Raw genomic sequence first — 22,689 nt, 5'->3', positions numbered from 1 at the left:
GGCCAACTGTGTCCATTCACACTTCATTTCTCTCTGCCTATCCACTTTTTCATATGCTTTTTATGCCAAGCTTTTCCTTTTTATGATCATTTTTCATTTTGTTCTTACTTCATATTAAATTACATTTGTGACACATCTAGTTAATCCTGGAAGTTTCCAGATGTCAATAAAATCAAATCAAAGATCTTCCCCAGCCAACTTCCACTTTTAGAACCCTCTGCCTTCATTCTCCTCAGTGTGGGAAGCACAATGAAGGTGAAGCAGTATAACCAGCAAGTCTGATCAGTTGGTTCCAACAGGGAGATTGCTCCAAAGAGCTTAAACAAGGGGTCAAATGAAATGGTCCATTTCCTCTCAACACCATTCAAAGAAACAGAGTAACATACAACTCTACAATATAAAGGGAATAAATCTACTTATTGTTTCCTCTAGACTAGATAAAAATAGACCCAGAACAGTAAGGAATATTAATTTTTTTTAGCGTGGGAACAGAACCTCGCTTTGTCGCCCAGGCTGGAGTGCAGTGGCATGATCTTGGCTCACTGCAACCTCCGCCTCCTGGGTTCCAGCGATTCTCCCACCTCAGCCTCCCAAGTAGCTGGGACTACAGATGCACGCTACCATGCCTGGCTAATTTTTGTATTTTTAGTAGAGACAAGGTTTCACCATGTTGGCCGGCCTGGTCTCGAACACCTGATCTCAAGTGATCTGCCTTGGCCTCCCAAAGTGGTGGGATTACAGACCTGAGCCACCAGCCCTGCCAGTTAATGTTAATTAACAGGACTGAGTTGGGTGCAGTGGCTCATGCCTGTAATCCCAGCACTTTGAGAGGCCGAGGTGGGTGGATCACGAGGTCAGGAGATCGAGACCATCCTGGCTAACATGGTGAAACCCCGTCTCTACTAAAAAATACAAAAGAATTAGCTGGGTGTGGTGGTGGGCGCCTGCAGTCCCAGCCACTCGGGAGGCTGAGGCAGGAGAATGGCGTGAACCTGGGAGGCAGAGCTTGCAGTGAGCCGAGATCGCGCCACTGCACTCCAGCCTAGGTGACAGAGCGAGACTCCACCTCGGGGGAAAAAAAAAAAACAGTTCTGAGTTGCTGAATCACTTTTGCATCTTCATCACGTAAGTCTCATCGAGCACTTTCTGAGAGCTTAGTGAAAATACAGAATGTATGCACCCCTTAAATTGAAACAGTTTTGTTGCAGAGCACAAAGCAGAGTTTTTATGTTCAGCTTCAGCAAGTTTACCTAGCATAGATTTCTCTGTAATTTTTCTCCCTCCACTCCCATCAACTTTTATTACTTAGCTCTTTGTGTTTGACTTTTAACAGTCTTTGCTACTACTGTGGCTTCATCTTCCCCTTTTAAGTCCCTTTAGATTCTTTCTATTAAAATAAATTTTGGTCAGGCGTGAAGGCTCACGCCTTTAATTCCAGCACTTTGGGAGGCCGAGGCAGGTAGATCACTTGAGGGAGGCCAGGAGTTCGAGACCACCCCGGCCAATACGGCAAAACCCTGTCTCTACTAAAAATACAAAAACTAGCTGGGCATGGTGGCACATGCCTGTAATCCCAGCTACTGGGGAGGCTGAGGCACAAGAATCACTTGAACTCGGGAGGTGGTGGTTGCAGTGAGCCAAGATCATACCACTGCACTACAGCCTGGGTGACAGAGCAAGACTCTTATCTCAAAAAACTAACTAACTAAATACATAAATAAATTTTATTGTGTATATTTGAAGTTTACAACATGTTATAGGATACATGTAGATATTTACATTGTTACTATAATAGATCAACATATCTATCATCTCACAGTCACTATTTTGTGACAAGAGCAGCTAAAATCTACTCAACAAAATCCATAATATGATACCATTTTATTAACTGTAATCCTCATGACATACATTACAGCTCTAGATTTGCATCCTACATGTCTGCTGTGGATCCTTTAACGCCATTTTCCTTCCCTCACACCCCCACACTCCTTGTCAGCCTGTGGTAACCACTGCTTTATTCTCTACTTCTGTATATTTGACCTTTAAATAAAAAATTAAAAAAAGACTTCACATATAAGTGAGATCACGCAGTATGTTTTTTCCCTGTGTCTTGCTTATTTCACTTAGCATAATGTCCTCTAGGTCTATCCATGTTGTGGCAAATGGATCTTTATTAAGCTGAATATTTTTCATTTTTTTCTGTTGTGTCTATGTGTGTGTTTTCTTTATCCATTTGTCCATGAAGGACACTTAAGCTTTTTCCATATATTACCTATTACAAATAATACTACAATGAATATGAGAGTGCAGATACTTTTTTTTTTTTTTTTTGGGAGACAGAGTTTCGCTCTTGCTGCCCAAGGTGGAATGAAATGGCACAATCTCAGCTCACTGCAACCTCCGCCTCCCAGGTTCACACGGCTCTCCTGCCTCAGCCTCCCGAGATGCTGGGACTACAGGCACATGCCACCACACCCAGCTAATTCTTTGTATTTTTAGTAGAGACCGGGTTTCACCACATTGGCCAGGTTGGTCTCGAACTCCTGACCTCAGGTGATCCACCCAGCTCGGCCTCCCAAAGTGCTGGGATTACACACGTGGGCCACCATGCCCAGCCCAAGTACAGATATGCATGATTTCCTCTCCTCTGCATACGTACATAATAGGGATTGCTGGGTCCTACGGTGGCTCTATTTCTAACTTCTTTAGGAACTTTCATACTGCTTTCCAAAATAGCCGTACCAATCTACGTTCCCAATAGCCTATAAGGGTTCTCTTTTCTCTGTATCACTGTCAACATGTGCTATCTCTTGTCTTTTCCATAACAACTATCCTAATGGGTGCGAGATGGTGTATCACAGTGGTTTTAATTTGCATTTCCCTGACAATTACTGACTTATTAAGCACCTTTTCAAATATCTGTTAGCCATTTTTATGTCTTCTTTGAAAAAATGTCTTATAAGGTCCTTACCCGCTTTTTAATCAGGTTATTTTTCTGCTACTGACTTCAAGTGTTCTTTATAAATTTTGAATATTAACTCCTTATGAGATGCATGGTTTGCAAATAGTTTTTCACAGTCTATAGGGTGCCTTTTTATTTTGTTGATTGTTTTCTCTACTGTACACAAAGACTTTTTGTTTCATGTAGTTCCATTTACTTATTCTTGCTTTTGAAGTTTGAGTTTTTGGTGTGAAATCCAAAAATCACTGCCATGAGCAATGTCAAGGAGCTTTCCTTAAACTGTCTTACAGTCTGTAAGGTTTCATACTTCACATTTAGGTCTTTTGTCTATTGAGTCGATTTTTATGTACTGTCTAAGATAGGAATCCAATTTTACATGTGAAAATCCAGTTTTCCCAGTACCACTTATACTATCTTTTCCCCACTGGTGCCCTTCTCAAAAATTAGTTAATAATGTATGTTTGAATTTATTTCTGGGCTCTCTATTCTGTTCCATTGGTCTATGTTTCTGTTTTTATGCCAGTACCATATGGTTTTGATTGCTTATAGCTTTGTTTATTTTAAACCAAGAAGTATGGTGCCTACAATTTTCCCATTATTGCCTTCACTATTTGGGGTATTTTATAGTTCTTTACAAATTTTAGGATTGCTTTTCTATTTCTATGAAGAATGCCACTGGAATTCTTATAGAGATTACGTATGAATCTGTACGTTATTTTGAGCAGTATAACAATACTAATTCTTCCCATCCATGAAGCTCTCTAGACTCAAGAGATCCTCTCACCTCAGCCTCCCAAAGTGCTGAGATTATAAGCACGAGCCACAGCACCTAGCCAAGTTTATTTTCTTAATTTCTTTTCTAGCTAGGCTGTTATTTGTGTATAGGAATACTGCTGATTTTTGTATGCTGACCTTGTAGCCTGCAACTTTAATGAATGTATTAATTCTAACAGGTTTTTTTGTGAAATTTTGGAGGGGGTTCTACATATAAGATCATGTCATCTGCAAATAGAGATAATTGTACTTCTTCCTTTCCAATCTGGTTGTCTTTTATTTCTTTTTCTTGTTTGATGTTCATTAGTGCTTCTAGTACTATGATGAATGGAACTGGCAAGAGCAGGCATCCCTGCCTTGCATTAAATATTAGTGGAAAACCTCTGAGTTGTTCCCTGTTGATTGTTAGCTATGGGTTTTTTCATATATGGTTTCTATTATATGGAGGAGCTTTCCTTTCACACCTAAACTGTTAAAGAGTTTTATCAAGAAACAATGCTCGACCAGGCATGGTGGCTCACGCCTGTAATCCCAGCACTTTGGGAGGCCAAGGTGGGTGGATCATGAGGTCAGGAGATCGAGACCATCCTGGCTAACACAGTGAAACCCTGTCTCTATAAAAATACAAAAAATCTGCTGGGCGTGGTGGCGGGCACCTGTAGTCCCGGCTACTCAGGAGGCTGAGGCAGGAGAATGGCATGAACCCAGGAGGCAGAGCTTGCAGTGAGCCGAGATCACGCCACTGCACTCCAGCCTGGGCAACAGAGCGAGACTCCGTCTCAAAAAAAAAAGAATGCTCAACTTTTCCAAATGCTTTTTCTGCGTCAATCAAGGTGTTCATGTGATTTTCAGGTTTCATACTGCTAACACGATCTATCACATTGATTAATGTGTATATATAAAGCCAGCCTCATGCCAGGAATAAATTCTACCTGGTCATGATGTATAATCTTTCTGAAATGTATTGAATTCAGTTTCCTGAATTTTTTTGGAGGATTTCTGCATCAATGTTCAAAGATATTATTAGCCTATGGTTTTCTTTTCCTCTGGCGTCTTCATCTGGCTTAGGCCTTGTAAAATGTGTTTGGTTCAGATTTTTATTGGAAGTAGGTTGGTATAAACACATGTATAATTACAATTTACTTGCAGACATTCAGCAACATACTAAATTTCTAAACTAGAAAAAATAAATTGCAAAAATGACCAAGAGAAAATACAGTCATGTTATAGAACCACCTAACTGAAAGATTACCTCTTCTCACCAAAGTAAATGAATTATCGAAGCTATTCCAGAAATACAAAATGTAACGAGCAGTCATACAAGTCAAAAAAACAGTAAAAAACAGTAGATGCATAGATGGTTAGATGGAAAGGTGGACGGACGGAAGGATGGAAAGAATGGCTAGAGAAGGGTGAGTAAAGGGAGCAGGGAGAAAGGAGTCGGAGGCAGAGTATGGGAGGAGAGAGGAAGGAAGAGAGGGAGGGGGAGACAAGAAAGAAAGGATGGATTTTAGGGAGTAGGGATAGCATAATAAGAAAGTTGATGTTTTGGGGTAAAAACCTTCAGAAACCAGTATAAACTTGGCTAGTTTGACTGTGAGCATCATAACCTTGGACTTAGAGCACAGACTTAGTTAGGCACTCCCTCCCCTTCTCACTTTGGTACATATAGGCTGCCCTTAATTTCCTATTACACTAAATTATTACTGTAATAAAATGTTTTCATAACTTGAGTTCATTCTAGTCCAGTCAGATAAAGGGGGCATGCATGATCTGTATCTTTTTGGTCTGTGTCCAATTCACTACCAACAGAGAACCTGGCACATAAAATACAACTCCCACATAAACGTACTTGGAAATACCCAACAGGGCTCTCTCACCCTCCCATGATCTGCAGGAACTGCCTGTTCTCCCTTTGTGGGACAGGACCATGTTTCTCCTTGCTCTTTGCACTTTACATAAACTAACTCATTTAATTCTCATAACAAACCCATAATGTAAAAATTATTACTATCTCTATCTATATGAGAAAACCAAGGCAGAGAGAAGAAAGAACTTGATCAAGGTCACACAACTAGACAGTGGCAGGGTTAAGATAGGAAATCCAGCAGCTTGACTTCAGAGTCCACACTCTTTGTAATCATTCTGCACAGCCTCCTGTGATTTCCCAATGCCTCCTGTGCTATTGTGTAGCTATTATGTATGTATGTATGGAAATCTATTATAGTACTTACTCAGATTACTATTATTTTTCTTCTTCCTATAAAATCTCTTACTCTAACATCTAACAAAAGGTCTAACACATGGCATATATTTAGTCAAGGTTTCTAAATTAATAATGATTGAACGACCCTTACTTCTGTCTTTATGGAGCTTTCAAGATGCCTATAATTTTTAATTATGCTTTTATATTATATTAGTTTTGATATTTAATTCAAAGAATAATTTTGGGAAATCTTTGTATTTTACAGTCACCTCAAATATTTTCAGTTCAATATTATACCACAAAACCTTAAAGAAAAGAGAACATCCTATCATTAAAATAATTTTATTAGCTTACAAATGGTAAAACTGCCAGGCACAGTGGCTCACGCCTGTAATCCCAGCACTTTGGGAGGCTAAGGAGGGTGGATCACCTGAGGTCAGGAGTTCAAGACCATCCTGGCCAACATGGTGAAACCCCGTCTCTTCTAAAAATACAAAAAACTAGCTGGACGTGGTGGCGGGTGCCTGTAATCCCAGCTACTCAGGAGGCTGAGGCAGCAGAATCATTTGAACACAGGAGACAGAGGTTGCAGTGAGCCAAGATCGCATCCCTACACTCCAACCTGGGCGACAAGAGCGAAATTTCATCAAAAAAAAAAAAAGGTAGAATTTTGAGGAACTGGTTGTTCCTCTAAATGGATGCTGGGAAAGTAGGCACTAATCCAGTTCCTTTACCAACAGAATTAACTTTGTACCCTAACAAGAGGCAAAATGAAAATTACTATGAACATTAACAACCATACTTAATATTTAAGAGTATTGTATTAGCTCATTTCTGAAATTAAACTAGGATGCATATTTTGATTGCCCCTACTCCTTAAAAAAAGCTACTCCTTCCCATATTTAAAAAGAAACTTCATTGCTACATCTGCCATTTACAAGCCATGTGAAATAAGCAAAGACATGAAGTTTCCTTCTCCATAAAAATGAACGGATCAGAGGCAAGCCAAAGGTCTTTTCCAGCTATATTCCAAGTTTACTACTGTGTACAAAACTGAGACTATCCTTTAGCAGCCTGGTATGTCAAGAACGTAGAAATAACACTTTCAGTCAAAATAATGCAAGTTACCAAGATTTTTTTTTAAAAGCAAACCCCAATCAAGATTATAAAGGAAGCCACATTTTAAGAATATTACTTTGAATGAGTAATCATCACCTGTCTCCTACACTAAACCTCACAAGTTTCTTAGGACTGGCTCAATATCCAATCTTGTGATTAATATAGCCCCCATAAGTAGCAAGGTACTAGGCAATTAGCAGCAATGTCTGTGGCATGAAGGAGATAAAATGATAGATGCATGCTCTGCAACTGCTCTAGTTTCCCAGTGTCAGCCTTAGTATGACATTCAAACTGTCTTGAGCTGGGAATTCCTACTGGATCCCTCATTAGACAAGCCCCTACTCTTGGCAGACCACTCTCATCTGGTGCTGGTACCTCCTCTTCCCAGTGGTAAATACCAAATGCATCCTGACACCCTATCTCCCTGCATTCTCCACCTACCTCTCTATTCCCTGTCAAGCCTCCCCCCAAAACCTTCTGCTCCTCAGGAATCACTACCCCTAACTAATTTTGGGAAACCAATATAGGTCTCACATATTGCCAGTTTCTGCACGTGGTATTTATCCTGTGCCTCTGTATAATACTTTGTTTTCCTAAAGTTAGTTAAAAACAAGATCTTCTTTCCCTTTAATAGCTCTCTATATTCTCTTGTAGCATTCAGCCCTGCAAACAAGCACCTAATGGTATTTATTGATCACTATGCTAATGCTTAACAGTTTAATTAAAGGCTTAAGCTGTTTTCTTTCCCAGAATTCAAGTATGATTTTTAGATTTCAATCATGTGCTAATAAAAAGTGTTTTTCGATGTTGCTATTTTAAATTTGGTGTTTAATGGAAAAAAGAATATAGGTAGGATATGCTTTGTTTCACATACCACTCTTCTTCCATTCACTCGGTGGCTAAACAAACCAAGGAATAATGCACTAAAAGTCTAAAGTGCCAGGATTTCATGATGCACTTACAACTGTCTATAAAAACAAAGTGTACTTAAAAACATATCTATCATATTTTTAGCCAGGCCAACAAGGGCTAGCTAAATCTAACAGAGAGTATAATGACTAGGCTTGCTAAACTTGTACTATTCAGAAATACTTTCATTAATCAAAAATAATACATGACAAAGAAACCTAGATTAATAATATGTGATGGCCCTATTAAAACATAATTCAAGAGTCCTCTTTTACTTCCTGCCAATATGAAACAGACACAGCTCCAGCATGATTCAGGCAAGAGAAACAGGAAACGGTAAATGATGTACCAAAAGAAAAAAAAAAAGTGAAAGCCCAATGGTTTAAATCACTCCCTACCACATGAAGTAAAAGTAGAACTTGGGACATTTCTAGTTTTAGGGAAATAAGTAAAAGAATGCAATTCAGGGAAAGTTTGGCATTTGCCAAAGACGACAGAATAACCTTTTGCTTCCAAAGAGACTGATTAAAATTCAGGTTCCTTCTTGCATTCAAGCTTGCCACATGAGCTGAATGCAGAGGAAAATAAATGAACTACAACAAGACTCACGGTAACTATGGAAACGTAAATTTGGAAAGTTAAATAATATTTCCCTTCAATATTCCAGATTCAAGTTCTAAATCAAAGAAAGGAAAGAAATCCTTATCAGGCTCCCTTTATCTGCTAGTAGGGCCCCAAAGTTCCCATCTTCTTTTAGTTTATTTCTGCTTCAGAAAAATTCCTACCCAAATGGTTCTGGAAATAAGAAAAAAGAGACACAGTAAAAAACAAGTGAAAAACATGGGTTCCAATAGGAGCCTCTGAAGATGAACTATCAATTACATACATACCATGAACAGGATGCATCAACTCTGTTTCACTTATGGCAGTGATGGATTTTTAAAGATTCAAATCAATTACCAAATCCTAGATGTTTTCTATAATCCAGTCATTGCACTGTTCCTCAGGATGCAGAGCATACTCCCCTAGCCCATTCCTGTTCAGTCAGCTTTGTCTCCCACAGCATTCACAGCAAAGGATCTGTCAGAACTCACTGCCATTAAATGGCATAGTTAACTAATCAAGGAACACAGATCCCTAATCTTGTCATGATATACATGCTGTATCAATGACCAAAAACACGCCCTGCAGAAACTGGTGTCCACTTGACTTTAGAAATTTGACAAAACAAATTTCTACCAAGGAATGTAACATCATTTATTAGAGTAATTATTACCAGAAAGGAAGTACTGGAATAGCATGCTGATGTGTTATCTAGAACTACCATCCTAATTACTCTGATTAACTTCATCAAGCAGTAAGATACGTTGCACCACTGAATACATCTCACTGAGATGACTCATGGAGTGCCAAATAAAGATACATTCTATTTATATTTTAAAACAAAACAAAAATATTGTTTTATATTTGTGTTTTTCCTTGAGTGATAGTACAAAAACCAGAATAAATAAAATGGAAACCTTGGAGGGAGGGGTTGTCAGGGATCCACTTAAATGGAAGCGGTGTGAATTTTTTCCAAATACCTTATCAGGCCACCACTGCAAATCTTCTCCTAGAGATACTGGACTTTGAACAGGTGTATTCTTCTTATCCAAGTTTGGCTCTCCTTCCTTGCTGGTAGAGCCCCTTTCATTATCAAATGAGGCTCCATCAAGCCACCTTCGTTCACGTAAACGTAAAACGGATTCACGTTCACGCAACAGCTCAGAGTCTCTCTCTAAGGGAAGAAGGAGAACTGGTATGCAATTGGGTCACACCAGTGGGATAAAAGTAAGCCACTCTCTAGTAAAGACCCTTCAGGATGCAACTAACAGCAGTTTCTCTACTCATAAAAATTTATGTAAATGTATATCTAATAAGGCTGACATGCAACATTCAAAACATCAACCCTTTCAAGTGAATGTATAAAAATTATAACTAGTATTTTAAAAAATTAGAGGCAGACTTTTCTATATTTCAACTATGTGGTTTTAGAGCTGAACTGCTTTATTCTGAACTATATTTGGTTTTTTAAAAAGAATTTTAAATTGTTGGCTTGCATTAGAAATGCTTACTATGAATTCAATTTATATACTAGAAAATATACATTCCTCATTTGTCTACTGGTGGGTTTAAAAAGCACATAAATTTAGAACTTCCACATGTTACACATATAAGCAAACTCAAAAAATATACACATAGAAAAAACCCTAAAAAGGTTAAACTATGAATCCATTAATATAAGCTAAGTAGAAAGTTTTTAAAAACCAAGCCCTTGTTTAGAGTAATTTTTATAGGACAGATTTTTATGAATAAGTCTTAAATTTTTTTGAGGAACCAGACAGTCTGTTTTTTTAAAAAGGAATCTTTATAAAATGATTTCCTTACCAAAATGCTTCCCATGACTATTGGCCTACAAACTATCTAAAGCCAGTTTTTCTGAAGTTGCTCATATATTACTTTTTAAATAACATAACCAAAATAAACTTTCTAAGAACAGGATAAATAAGGATTAGAAACAATAATTAAATTGAACTATACAAAACTGCCATATATATAGGTCAAAAGTGGTCAAGTATTAGCTATTCCATATGGTTCAAACTAAAAGTAATGCCTACATAGAATGAACATAGGAAAAGAGACATTTGACCAGGTACGGTGGCTCATGCCTGTAATCCCAGCACTTTGGGAGGCCAAGGTGGGTGGATCACTTGAGGTCAGGAGTTTGAGACCAGCCTGACCAATATGGTGAAACCATGTCACTACTAAAAATACAAAATTAGCCTGGTGAGGTGGCCAATGCCTGTAATCTCAGCTACTTGGGAGGCTGAGGCAGGAGAATCACTTGAACCAGGGAGGCAGATTGCAGTGACCCAAGATCATGCCATTGCCCTACAGCCTGAGCAACAAGAACGAAACTCCGTTTCAAAAAAGAAAGGCAGGGGGGAGGGGGGAAGAGACATTTAAAGGAGTTATTTATGTTAGATATGGAATATTTGAAAATATATTACTTGATACAGTTAAGGCAGTAAAGTATGCATTTATTTTTAAATTCATAACGCTATTACATAGTGCATTCAATATATTAAAAGATCACCACAGATCTGTTATTTTAAAACTTTATTCCTAAGTACTAAAAGTATATGCAGCAAGCTCTCAATGTAACATGGCATATTTTCCAGTTTAAAGATCAGTAAATACAGCTAATTTCTGTTATTTGAATCAAGTAGTTTTATATTCTGGAAAGTAAAAATATTGACAATTATAATGTAAACAAGCTATACACAAACATATGCAGAGAAAGGCAGGATTAATTATTTCAAAATCTTTCTAACCTCTACCATGTACTGTATCTTTTAAGGATTTCAAACTTTTTTTTTTTTTTTTTGGAGAAAAAAAAAAGCCTGCACTCCCAGGCTGGAGTGCAGTGGCATGATCTCAGCTCACTGCAAGCTCCGCCTCCTGGGTTTACACCATTCTCCTGCCTCAGCCTCCCAAGTAACTGTGACTACAGGCACCCACCACCACGCCCGACTAATTTTTTTTTGTATTTTTCTAGTAGACATTGGGTTTCACTGTGTTAGCCAGAATGGTCTCCATCTCCTGACCTCATGATCCACCCACCTCGGCCTCCCAAAGTGCTGGGAATACAGGCATGAGCCATCATGCCCGGCCTCAAACTTCTGAAAATAGCATTTTAGGCTGGGCGCAGTGGCTCATGCCTGTAATCACAAAACTTTGGGAGGCTAAGATGGGCGGATCACCTCAGGTCAGGGGTTCAAGACCAGCCTGGCTAACACGGTGAAACCCAGTCTCTACTAAAAATACAAAAATTATCTAGGCATGGTGGCAGGCACCTGTAATTTCAGCTACTCAGGAGGCTGAGGCAGGAGAATCTCTTGAACCCAGGAGGTGGAGGCTGCAGTGAGCTGAGATCATACCACTGTACTCCAGCCTGGGCAACAGAGTGAGATGTTGTCTCAAAAAAAAAAAAAAAAAAAAAAGAAGCGTTTTAATAAACTAAACATTTCTACACATTTAATACTGGTCCTAAACCCATTCTAGTAAGTTTTTTCACATTTCATTATTTTATCCAACCAGGATTTAAAATAAACAGATCACTTATTTTAAACAAATAAACTAAGACTTGTTTTCTGAATGCTGCATGTCACTGTAAAGTAGAATTCTGCTTTTAGTTCAGAATCCATATTCCTAATTAAAAATACATTTAGGTGAAGTCATAGTCCTTGACATCAATTCCACAATGTAAATAAGATCAACTCTAAAATACTATTGTGGCTCTTCAAAATAATAAATAATTTTAATGCTAAAGCATTCATAAAAAACTAATAATAACTGCAATATTAGAAGTTCAAATACAGTAAGTCGATTCCACCACTATCTTTCCATACAGCTAGCCTGTGACAATAAATAAATAAATAAATAAATAAATAAATGCAAAATTACCTCGAGATGAGCCTAGCCTGGAAAGTGATGAACGACGAAAAGAAGGGTAACCAAAATAGCTAATGTCTTCAGAAAACATGGCATCTGCATCAATAATGACACTTGGGTGGGCAGAATGAATGTCAGCATCAAGGAGAGACATAAGATCCTCTATAAACAGAAACAAACATCACTGAAGGATACACACAAAGAGCATCTGTAGACTGCTGAAAGATCTCTAAAAATTAAAATACATTAAAAAACTAGGGACTGACATCATCTGAGGAAAAACACAACTTACATTACTAACAAATATTTTAAGAACACCAAATGCATAAATGTTGCCTGAGCTACTTACTACATAATCACAAGAAATATAGATCACTCGTTAAGATATAACACTTGTGGCCAGGCGCAGTGGCTCACGCCTGTAATCCCAGCACTTTGGGAGGCTGAGGCAGGCAGATCACAAGGTCAGGAGATGGAGACCATCCTGGATAACTCGGTGAAAACCCGTCTCTATTAAAATACAAAAAACTAGCCGGGCATGGTGGCGGATGCCGGCAGTCCCAGCTACTCAGGAGGCTGAGGCAGGAGAATGGTGTGAACACAGGAGGCAGAGCTTACAGTAAGCTGAGATCACGCCACTGCACTCCAGCTTGGGTGACAGAGCAAGACTCCGTCTCAAAAAAAAATAATAAAAAAAAAAGATACAACACTTGTGACATCACAGAGATAAGACAGTCAAGATCAAAATGTAGTTCAGTTATTACATATTTTCAGTAATAAGGGCATCAAAAAACAATACTGTAGAGTCATGTGTCATCTAGTTATAAAGCTATGCACATACAGCCATGTCTTTGTTGGGATCAAGCACAAATCCACTGAGCAAAACCACTTCCCCATTTTCCCTTAAAAGAAACTTTACAATCAAATCAAGCAGTTCTACAGTGAAAAATATCTACCACCTTGAAAAGAATACTCAGAAAAGTCTATGTACTTTAAATTCCAATCCCCAGTCCAAAGAGCACTCCAGCACTGAGAAAAACATGACAGTGATCCACCAACCTCCAGGCAAATAAGATTCGCTGGCTGTATCATCCCCATCATCTCCATCTTCATCATCCCGGCTAAGTAAATTATTTACAGCAAGGTTCACATCAAGATTTGTTCGCTGAAGTTCTCGAATAATGACACTTCTGGATTTGCCTTGTAAAACAACTTGGGCCTGAAATAAAAAATAAAAAGAAGTGCTATGGTAATTTTCTTTTGATTAAATTCTTTATCAAAATCAGCTTTCTAGGACAGGGCGTGGTGGCTCAAGCCTGCAATCCCAGCACTTTGGAAGGCCAAGGCGGGTGGATCACCTGAGGTCAGGAGTTTAAGACCAGCCTGGCCAACATGGCGAAACCCCGTCTACACTAAAAAATACAAAAATTAGCTGGGTGTGCTGGCTACACCCGTTAATTCCAGCTACTTGGGAGGCTGAGGCATGAGAACTGCTTGAACTCAGGAGACAGAGGTTGCAGTGAGCTGAGATCAAGCCACTGCACTCCAGCCTAGGCAGCAGAGTGAGACTGCCTCTCAAAACAAAACAAAAAACAAAACAAAACAAAACAAAACAAACTTTATAGGATCAAAATAGAAAAAGTTATTTCAGAATTCATGATATGAGTCATGACTACAACCCACATATTCAGTAAAACCTCACCTTGTCCTGTTGTCTGACATTAAGTGTTCTATAAGATCCATACCTGTGAAATCAGCTCCTCTGGAATGACAGATGCTGGAATAACTGGCTGGGGCTGACTGCCCAAAAGCCCAGACCCTCGATCCCGTCCTGTCCGAATAACTCGAGTCTGCCGCCGGGAATCTCGAGCTCCAGCTGACGACCTACCAGAGGATCCTCCACCACTTCCACCCACTCCAGAACTCCAGCGGCTTCTAAATATTGGAGAATTTATAAAATTAGCATTTTTAAACAATCATTCTGATGGCTTGGGTCTCACTGTTATTATTTTCAGCTAAAATAATTTGTCTAATTGACATAACATGTTATGTAGTGTTTTGACAAAAGAATAAGGTAATAGAACTGGGCTTTAAAATAATAATACTGTTTTTTAAAGAAATGGGATCTTGCTATGTTGCCCAGGCTAGAGAGCAGTGGTTATTCACAAGTACAAACAAAATACACTACAGCCTAGAACTCCTGGGCTGAAGTGATCCTCCTGCCTCAGCCTCCTGAGTAGCTGGGGACCACAGGCATGCACTAAGATACCTGACAACTGTCCCAATTTTTTTGTGTTTTTGAGATGAGGTCTTGCTATGTGGGCCAGGCTGGTCTCAAAACTCCTGGGCTCAAGCAATCTTCCCGTCTCAGCCTCCTGAGCAGCCAGGATTACAGGTGTGTACTACCATGCCCAATCCAATTTTTTTAATGCTTAAATATAACTTCACTTTTTATAAAGATAAACATCACACTTTTGCATCCTTACAAAAAAAAAATTGTTTTGAGACAGAGTCTCCCTTTGTCGCCCAAGCTGGGGTGCAGTGGCAACATCTTGGCTCACTGCAACCTCTGCCTCTGCCTCCTGAGTAGCTGGGATTACGGGCGTGGGCCACCAGAGCCTGGCTTTTTTTTTTTTTTTTTCAGCCTGGCTAATTTTTATATTTTTAGTAGAGACAGGTTTTCATCATATTGGTCAGGCTAGTCTCGAACCCCCGAACTCAGGTGATCTGCCCACCTTGGCCTCCCAAAGTCCTGGGGAAATAATTTTTTAAAGACACCTATGTATTTTTAATCACAACTACAAAATGAACACATCGGCCAGGCACGGTGGCTCACATCTGTAATCCCAGCACTTTGAGAGGCCAAGATGGGTGGATCACAAGGTCAGGAGTTCAAGACTAGCCTGGCCAACATGGAGAAACCCTGTCTCTACTAAAAATAGAAAAATTAGCTGGGCATGGTGGCACGTGCCTGTAATCCCAGCTACTCTGGAGGTTGAGGAAGGAGAACTGCTTGAACCAGGACCCAAGAGACAGAGGTAGCAGTGAGCCAAGATCGCGCCACTGCACTCCAGCCTGGGCAACAGAGCAAGACTCTGTCTCAAAACAAATAAATAAATAAAATAAAATAAAATAAATAAATAAAGTGAACACATCTTGCCTTTGCATGAAAGACCTATCAGACTTAACTACCAACGTTGTTACACAAAAACTAAAATTCAGAGTTTAGAATTCAGTGCTTCCCATGAAATAAACATTCATTTGCTAAGATAGTACTGCATTAATATTCAGCGCTATCAACCACCTTGTCCAAGAGGGAGCTGCTATTTAAATATGGTAATTTTTTCCTGTGAGAAAACAACTTAGAAAGGGCATGACATCTACATCTTCACTTACTGCCCAAACATGAACATTAAGAAGATTCAAATCAACTCATCTAGATAACCATGACTGCCTTCTGTACTTAATCACATCTTAAAGAAAATGGTCACACAAGTCACTTCAGCTTTTTAAATTAGGGCAGCGTCTGTTCTCTTCAAAATGAATCTAATACTTGGAGATCATTTGACCTAGAGAGAGGTATTTTACTCTCAATTCCTACTGTACTCACTGCCTAAGGCTGAAACCTTCAAACTCCCAATGCAAACAGACTTCATTTCAATTTGATTTTCCAAACCATTTCCCCCCTTTAGAAGTTTGGAATACATTAACCAATAATGATTCTTAAATCAGTATATATCAAACTTTCATGGTTTCTCCTCTCACTTGACTGGAAAGTCCAATCTCTGGCTAAACAAAAAAACTGTTTAAATAGTTTCCTCAGTAAAATGAAAAAATAAACCTAGAGAAGCTGTTGTCATCCTTTTGATGGGCTTCTGTACTTGCTGATGCACACTACCAATTCATGTTTATGCAGTATCTGTATTTATAGCCTAAGAACTGCCCAAGATAACTTTGGAGAAAAGCAATATAGTGCATCCTCAAGGCTGCAGTATGAAACAGCATTTATTTCAGTTAATAAATGTCATGTTTAAATAACTGTTCATTAAAAAGCACATTACGTCAACAAAAAAAGGAAATTAAAAAAACAATCCAGGCTGGGTATGGTGGCTCACACCTGTAATCCCAACACTTTGGAAGGCCCAGGAGGGAGGATTACCTGAGCCCAGAAGTTTGAGATCAGCCTAGGCAACATGGCAAGACCCCATCTCTACAAAAAATAAAAAAATTAGCCAGCCATGGTGGCCTCACGTGTAGTCCCAGCAGGGAGGCTGAAGTGGGAGTATGGCTTGAGCCCAGGAGGTGGAGGCTGCAGTGAGCCATGATTGTGCCACTGCACTCCAGCCTTGGCTACAGATCAAGACTCTGTCTCACAGAAAGAGACCAGAGGAGAGAGGGATAGGGAAGAGGGGAGACAGAAGAGCAAAGGGGGAAAGGGGACAGGAAGGGAGAGGGAGAGGAAAGAAAAAAGAAAACAAGCCCCACTTAACAGTAGCATCAAAAAGAATAAAGTACTTAGGAATAAAACCTAAGACTTATAACCTGAAAAGTAGAAAACACTGCTGAAAGAAATTTAAAGACGACACAGATAAGAAAGGTGTCTTGGGTTCATGAATTGGAAGACTGAATATTGCTAAGATGTCTATACCACCCAAAGCATTCAACACAATCCCTACCAAAATCCCAATGACTTTTCTTCTTTAGCAAATAAAAAATTAGCTGGGCATGGTAGCTCATGTCTGTAATCCCAGCACTTTGGGAAGCCAAGGCGGGAGGATCGTTGGAGGCCAAGGTGGGATAATCGCTTGAGCCCAGGAGTTCCAGAACAGCCCCGGCAACACAGCGAGACCTGACTCTAGAAAAAAATCAAAACATTAGCCAGGCATGGTGAAACGTGTCAATGGTCTCAGCTATGCCGGAGACTGAGGCAGGCAGAATGCCTGAGCCCAACAGGTTGAGGCTTCAGTGAGTCATCCATGTTTGTGCCACTGCATTCCAGCCTGGGTAACAGAGCAAAACTTTGTCTTAAAAACAAAACAAACACAAAAAAAGAATGGAAAAGTTTGTCCCTAAAACTTCACATGGAATCTCAGGCAAGCCCAGACAGCCAAAACAGTTTTGAAAAAGAACAAAGTTGAAGGATTCACACTTCACAATTTCAAAGCATATAACAAAGCTAAAGTATTTAAAACAGTAAAGGCTGGGGATTAACGACAAAAAAGACCAATGAAACAAAATGGAACCCAGAAATAAACCCTCATATATATGGCCAAATTATCTTCCACAGGTGCTAAGACCACTTGGGGGAAAAAAAAATGGTCTCTTCAACAAGTGGTGCTGGGAAGAGTGGATATCCACATGCAAAAGAATGAAGTTGAACCCTTATCTTACATTATATACAAAAATTAACTCAAAATGAATTAAAGACCTTAGCATAAGACGTAAAATGATAAAACTTCTAAAAGAAAACAAGGGAAAAGCTTCACAGACTTGGTGATTATTGCTTAGATAGATGCCAAAAAACACAGGCAACAAAAGCAAAAATAAACAAATGGCACTACATCAAACTTTAAAACTTTGTGTATCAAAGGACACAATCAACAGACAACCTACAGAATGAGAGAAAATATTTGCAAATCATATATCCAGTAAGAGGATAACATCCAGAATATATAAATAACTCCTACAACTCAACCATAAAAAATTAAATAACCTGATGAAAAAATGGGCAATGGACTTGAAATGACATTTCTCCAAACATGATATATAAATGGCCAACAAGCATATGAAAAGATGTTTAACATCATTAATCATCAGAGAAATCCAAACCAAATCACAACGAAATATCAACTAATACTGATTAGGATGGCTACTATCAAGCAAAAAAAAAAAGAAAATTACAAGTGTTGCGAGTATGTGTAGAAACTGGAACCCATGTACACTGTTGGTGGGACTGTGAAATGGCACAACCACTTTTGGAAAACAATATGGAGATTCCTCAAAACATTAAAAGAACTACCATATGATCCACAATTGCACTTCCGGTATATATTCAAAATAATTGAAACCAAGGTCTTAAAGATACTTGCAAACCCATGTTCAAAGCAGCATCATTCACAATTGCCAAGTAGTAGAAGCTACCCAAGTGTCCAACAAAATGTGATACATACATACAACAGACTATTATTCAGCTTTTAAAAGGAAGGAAATCCTATCACATGCTACAACATGGATGAACTTTCAGAACATTATGCTAACTGAAATAAGCCTGTCACAAAAAAAAAAAAAAAAAAAGACCTCAATGGTTCCACTTATATGAGTCATCTTAAGTAGACATTCACAGAAACAAAGTAGAATTGGTGGCTACCAGGGACTAGAGAGAGAGAAAAAAAGAGTAGTTGTTATTTAACGGGTATAAAGTTCCAACTTCACAAGATGAAAAAGTTCGAGAAAGCTGTTTCACAATAGTGTGGACATACTTAACCCTACTAAACTGTATACTTAAAAATGATTATAATGGTAAATTTTATGGTTTTACAATTAAATTTTAAATTCACTTAAAACTGAAGTTGTATTAAAGAAAGTACTACTCTAGAAAGTAGACATGTTTTCAAGTTATATATTAAAACAATTATGCATCAGAAAACAACACACAACCAATGAAACACAAATAGGGAATAAAATCAACTACTAATCAACTACTTGTGTGCCTATAGTCCCAGCTACTTGGAAGGCTGAGGCAGGAGGACTGCTTGAGCCCAGGAATTTGAGGCTGCAGTGAGCTATCAACACACTACTGCACTATAGGCTGGGTGTCAGAGTGAGACCCTGTCTCTAAAAGAAGTTTCTTAAATTGTTTTTAAAATTAACTACCGGCCAGACATGGTGGCTCACGCCTGTAATCCCAGCACTTTGGGAGGCTGAGGTGGGCGGATCACTTGAGGTCAGGAGTTCAGGACCAGCCTGGCCTATATGGTGAAACCCCCATCTCTACTAAAATACAAAAATTAGCCAGATGTTGTGGTGGGCGCCTGTAGTCCCAGCTACTTGGGGGGACTGAGGCAGGAGAATCACTTGAACCCAGGAGACAGAGGTTACAGTAAGCTGAGATCGCACCACTGCACTCCAGCCTGGGTGACAGACTGAGACTCCGTCTCCAACAATAACAACAACAACAAAAATCAACTATTAAATCAGCACTTTTACTTTATAGTTTCCTATGAGTTTTAAAAACTAAGTCTTTCAGGAAAAACTATCTTCAGGCATTTTTAAAAGCATTCAAGAGCTAAAATATATAAATTATTTCAACGTGAAAACAGGAAAAACCACATTAAAGAGTCTTAAAATGATATAATTATAACTATATATACCAGTTTGCCTATGATAGTGCCCGTTTAAGCCTATTGGCTAAGCCTAATTATTAATTTCACTCAAAAACATCCCTGTTCAGACAATAAATTATATGGTCATCATAGATAAAAGGGAAGACTCGATATTTTCACTAGAAATCCATCACCAATTTTTTCCACAAGCAAGTACTATTACAAGCCTGATCAGAAATAGCATCCAAGTACACATCTGCTCCTGGGCAGACCTTACAGGCATCTCAAACTCAAATCTCCATGGGAGGGAGATAAGTTACGTAAACAAGGGAAGCCAAGATAAGAGGGAAGACAGGAGAGACTATCTGCCTATCTAAAAACACTCAAATTATTTTCTTTAAGCACTGCTGATTTAATCCATTACACCACCAGCAGCTGCCAGTTTACAATCTCTGCTACACAAGCCCTCAATTGAGTTTAAAGACAACCGTCAAAGTATCTCTCTGGTTTCTCCATTCACCTGACTGTTACCATAGAGAATACAGGTATTCCCACTCTGGCCTGCCGTGTGCAGTGTTTTCTCCTATCAGAATCCAAACCACCTACCAGTCACCATACCTCAATCACCCCTGAACATTCCTCTAACCAGCTCACTATCTATATAAAGATTAATGTGTTAAACTAAGCATATTCTAATAGAGGTCTATTGGTAGTCACAAAGGATAGTATTGGAATCAGCTGATTTCTTTTATCTATAATTACAGTGAGCAAAGTAATTTTTAATGTTAAACTAAAAAATACTGGGAAAACTTGTTTCTACTTTCTGTGGTTTGCTTATCAAATTAATCCTACAATTTTGACCCCATTACACAGTTCTCAAGGTACACAGAATGACTCAAAATGAACTAAGGATATCATGCCTAGTATGCAATTAGTCCACAGCTTGCAAACGTAAAGCCCATGGGCCAAGTCTTGTTCTTAAAGGTGGCTGGTTTAAAATGTGTATGTATCATCAAAAACAAGAAGAGTCTGAGAAACGGTCATAGTCAAGAGGAATCTAATGAGAAATGGTGACTAAATATAATATGGAGTCTTGGATGGGATCTTAGAACAGAAAAAGAACATTACAAAAAACTAAGGAAATGTGAATAACCTATAGACAACTTTAGTATCATTACTCAATCATTAATTGTAACAAATGTACCATACTAACATAAGATTTTAATAATAGTGGAAACTAGACATGGGGTAGGTACATGGGAACTCTCAGTATGATGTTTGAAATTTTTTTGTCGATCTAAAACCATAGGCTGGGTTCACACCTGTAATCCCAGAACTTTGGGAGACCAATGTGGGCAGATCTTGAGCTCAGGAGATCAAGACCAGTCTGGGCAACCTGTCAAAACCCAGTCTCCACAAAAAAATAATTAGCTGGGCATGGTGGCACATGCCCGTAGACCCAGCTACTTGGGAGGCTGAGGTAGGAGGATGGCTTGAACCCAAGAGGTGGAGGTTGCAGTGAGCCAAAATCACGCCACTGCATTCCAACCCGGGTGACAGAGCCAGATCCTGTCTCCAAAAAAAAAAAAACCCTATCCTAAAATAGTTTATTTTTTAAATGTACATACACATGCGTGCACACACGTTTGAATGATGTGACTGTGTGTATTTATTTCCATGAAAATATCAATTAGTCCCAACATTTAAGATAAGAGATTATCACACAATCCAGATTTGCAAGTTTTCTTGGGACAAAATAAGGCAGGGAGGGGCACACAGATTTGAATTTGCCAGCCGTGGCCCTGTATTTTCCTACAGCCAACACCAGTTTACCAGCTGCCTCCTTTAAAAACAGGGAATCCAGTTTGTCAGAATCCTGCTACAAACTATCTTACCTACCTGGCAGGGGCTTCAACTATTTGCAAGTAAAAATATACATTTCAATTCATGTGCTATTAGCTCAGAGTAAACCCTAAAGGAATATGGTAGCTCAAATCAACGAAAAGCAGCTTATACCTATCATCTATTGTTCAATGGTCACAAGTAACAGAATAGAACTTTCAACACTAAAAGGTCCATATTCACCTTACTATTTATTAAACACAAATAAACTCCCTTCTCTTCCCCAAATAAATCTGGTGCTCTTACCCTTAAGCAGGTTTAAAATGAGTTTAACAAAAATACCTAGGAGATTTTTTAAATACCTTGCAGGATAAACTTGAATTATTAAAGAAAGAAAACAGTAGCAGCTAGAAATCGTTAGCACACAAATCTGACAATTAGCAAAATCTTCTAAGGAAAAAGCATTAAATGGACCAGTATGTATTCCTAAAAATAATCAGTCAAAATTAATGATCAATTCCCAATTATCCATGCTGGTCGGGCATAGTGGCTCACGCCTGTTATCTCAGCACTTTGGGAAGCTGGAGCAGGCAGATCGCTTGAGGTCCAAGAGTTCAAGACCAGCCTGGGCAACATGGCAAAATCTGCTCTACCACCAAAAATACAAAAATTAGCAGGGTGTGGTGGGACATGCCTGTAGTGGGTCAAGATCACATTACTGCACTCCCACCTAGGCAACAGAGGGAGATCCTGTCTCTCAAAAAAATCCACGCTAAAAAACTGTACCAATAATCCCAACTCTCTCAAACGTGGCTCTCAAAGAGACCACTCACTCCCTGATCCAGGACAACTCCCAGCAGCAAAAGTGAGTAGGCGCGGACTCTGCAGGATGGGAGTGGGGATCAAGGTCTCCGAGGACAGTCTCTTTCATATTGGATTGTATTTGGTAAATTTGTGGTTTAAAGACTTCCCTTTGAGGACTCAAGATTTGCCTGTCCTAGATTCCCTAATACATGTTATAAATTGCAAGCTTCTTTAAAATTAATTGTAATCAACACAGA

General features: G+C 39.0%; 1 protein-coding gene across 5 annotated transcripts in view; it reads right to left on the bottom strand.

Annotated features, from left to right (window-relative positions):
- LOC105476035 (ubiquitin protein ligase E3 component n-recognin 5) overlaps positions 1 to 22,689 on the bottom strand; it is a 154,789-nt gene that overhangs the window by 73,996 nt on the left and 58,104 nt on the right. For 3 of the 5 annotated variants that reach the window (XM_071067924.1, XM_071067925.1, XM_071067927.1), the window contains exons 6-9: positions 14,210 to 14,399; positions 13,524 to 13,683; positions 12,477 to 12,626; positions 9,554 to 9,765 (exon numbers count right to left, since the gene is read on the bottom strand). In XM_071067924.1, coding sequence (XP_070924025.1) covers positions 9,554 to 9,765; positions 12,477 to 12,626; positions 13,524 to 13,683; positions 14,210 to 14,399 — 712 coding nt within the window. The remainder of the gene's footprint in view (positions 1 to 9,553; positions 9,766 to 12,476; positions 12,627 to 13,523; positions 13,684 to 14,209; positions 14,400 to 22,689) is intronic. The other 2 variants (XM_071067926.1, XM_071067928.1) reach the window with 1 other exon arrangement.

The sequence above is a fragment of the Macaca nemestrina genome, chromosome 8, assembly GCF_043159975.1.
Source record: "Macaca nemestrina isolate mMacNem1 chromosome 8, mMacNem.hap1, whole genome shotgun sequence".
Classification (NCBI taxonomy): domain Eukaryota; kingdom Metazoa; phylum Chordata; class Mammalia; order Primates; family Cercopithecidae; genus Macaca; species Macaca nemestrina.
Note: the sequence above shows the minus strand (reverse complement) of the source record. Positions and strands in the feature narration are given on the sequence as shown.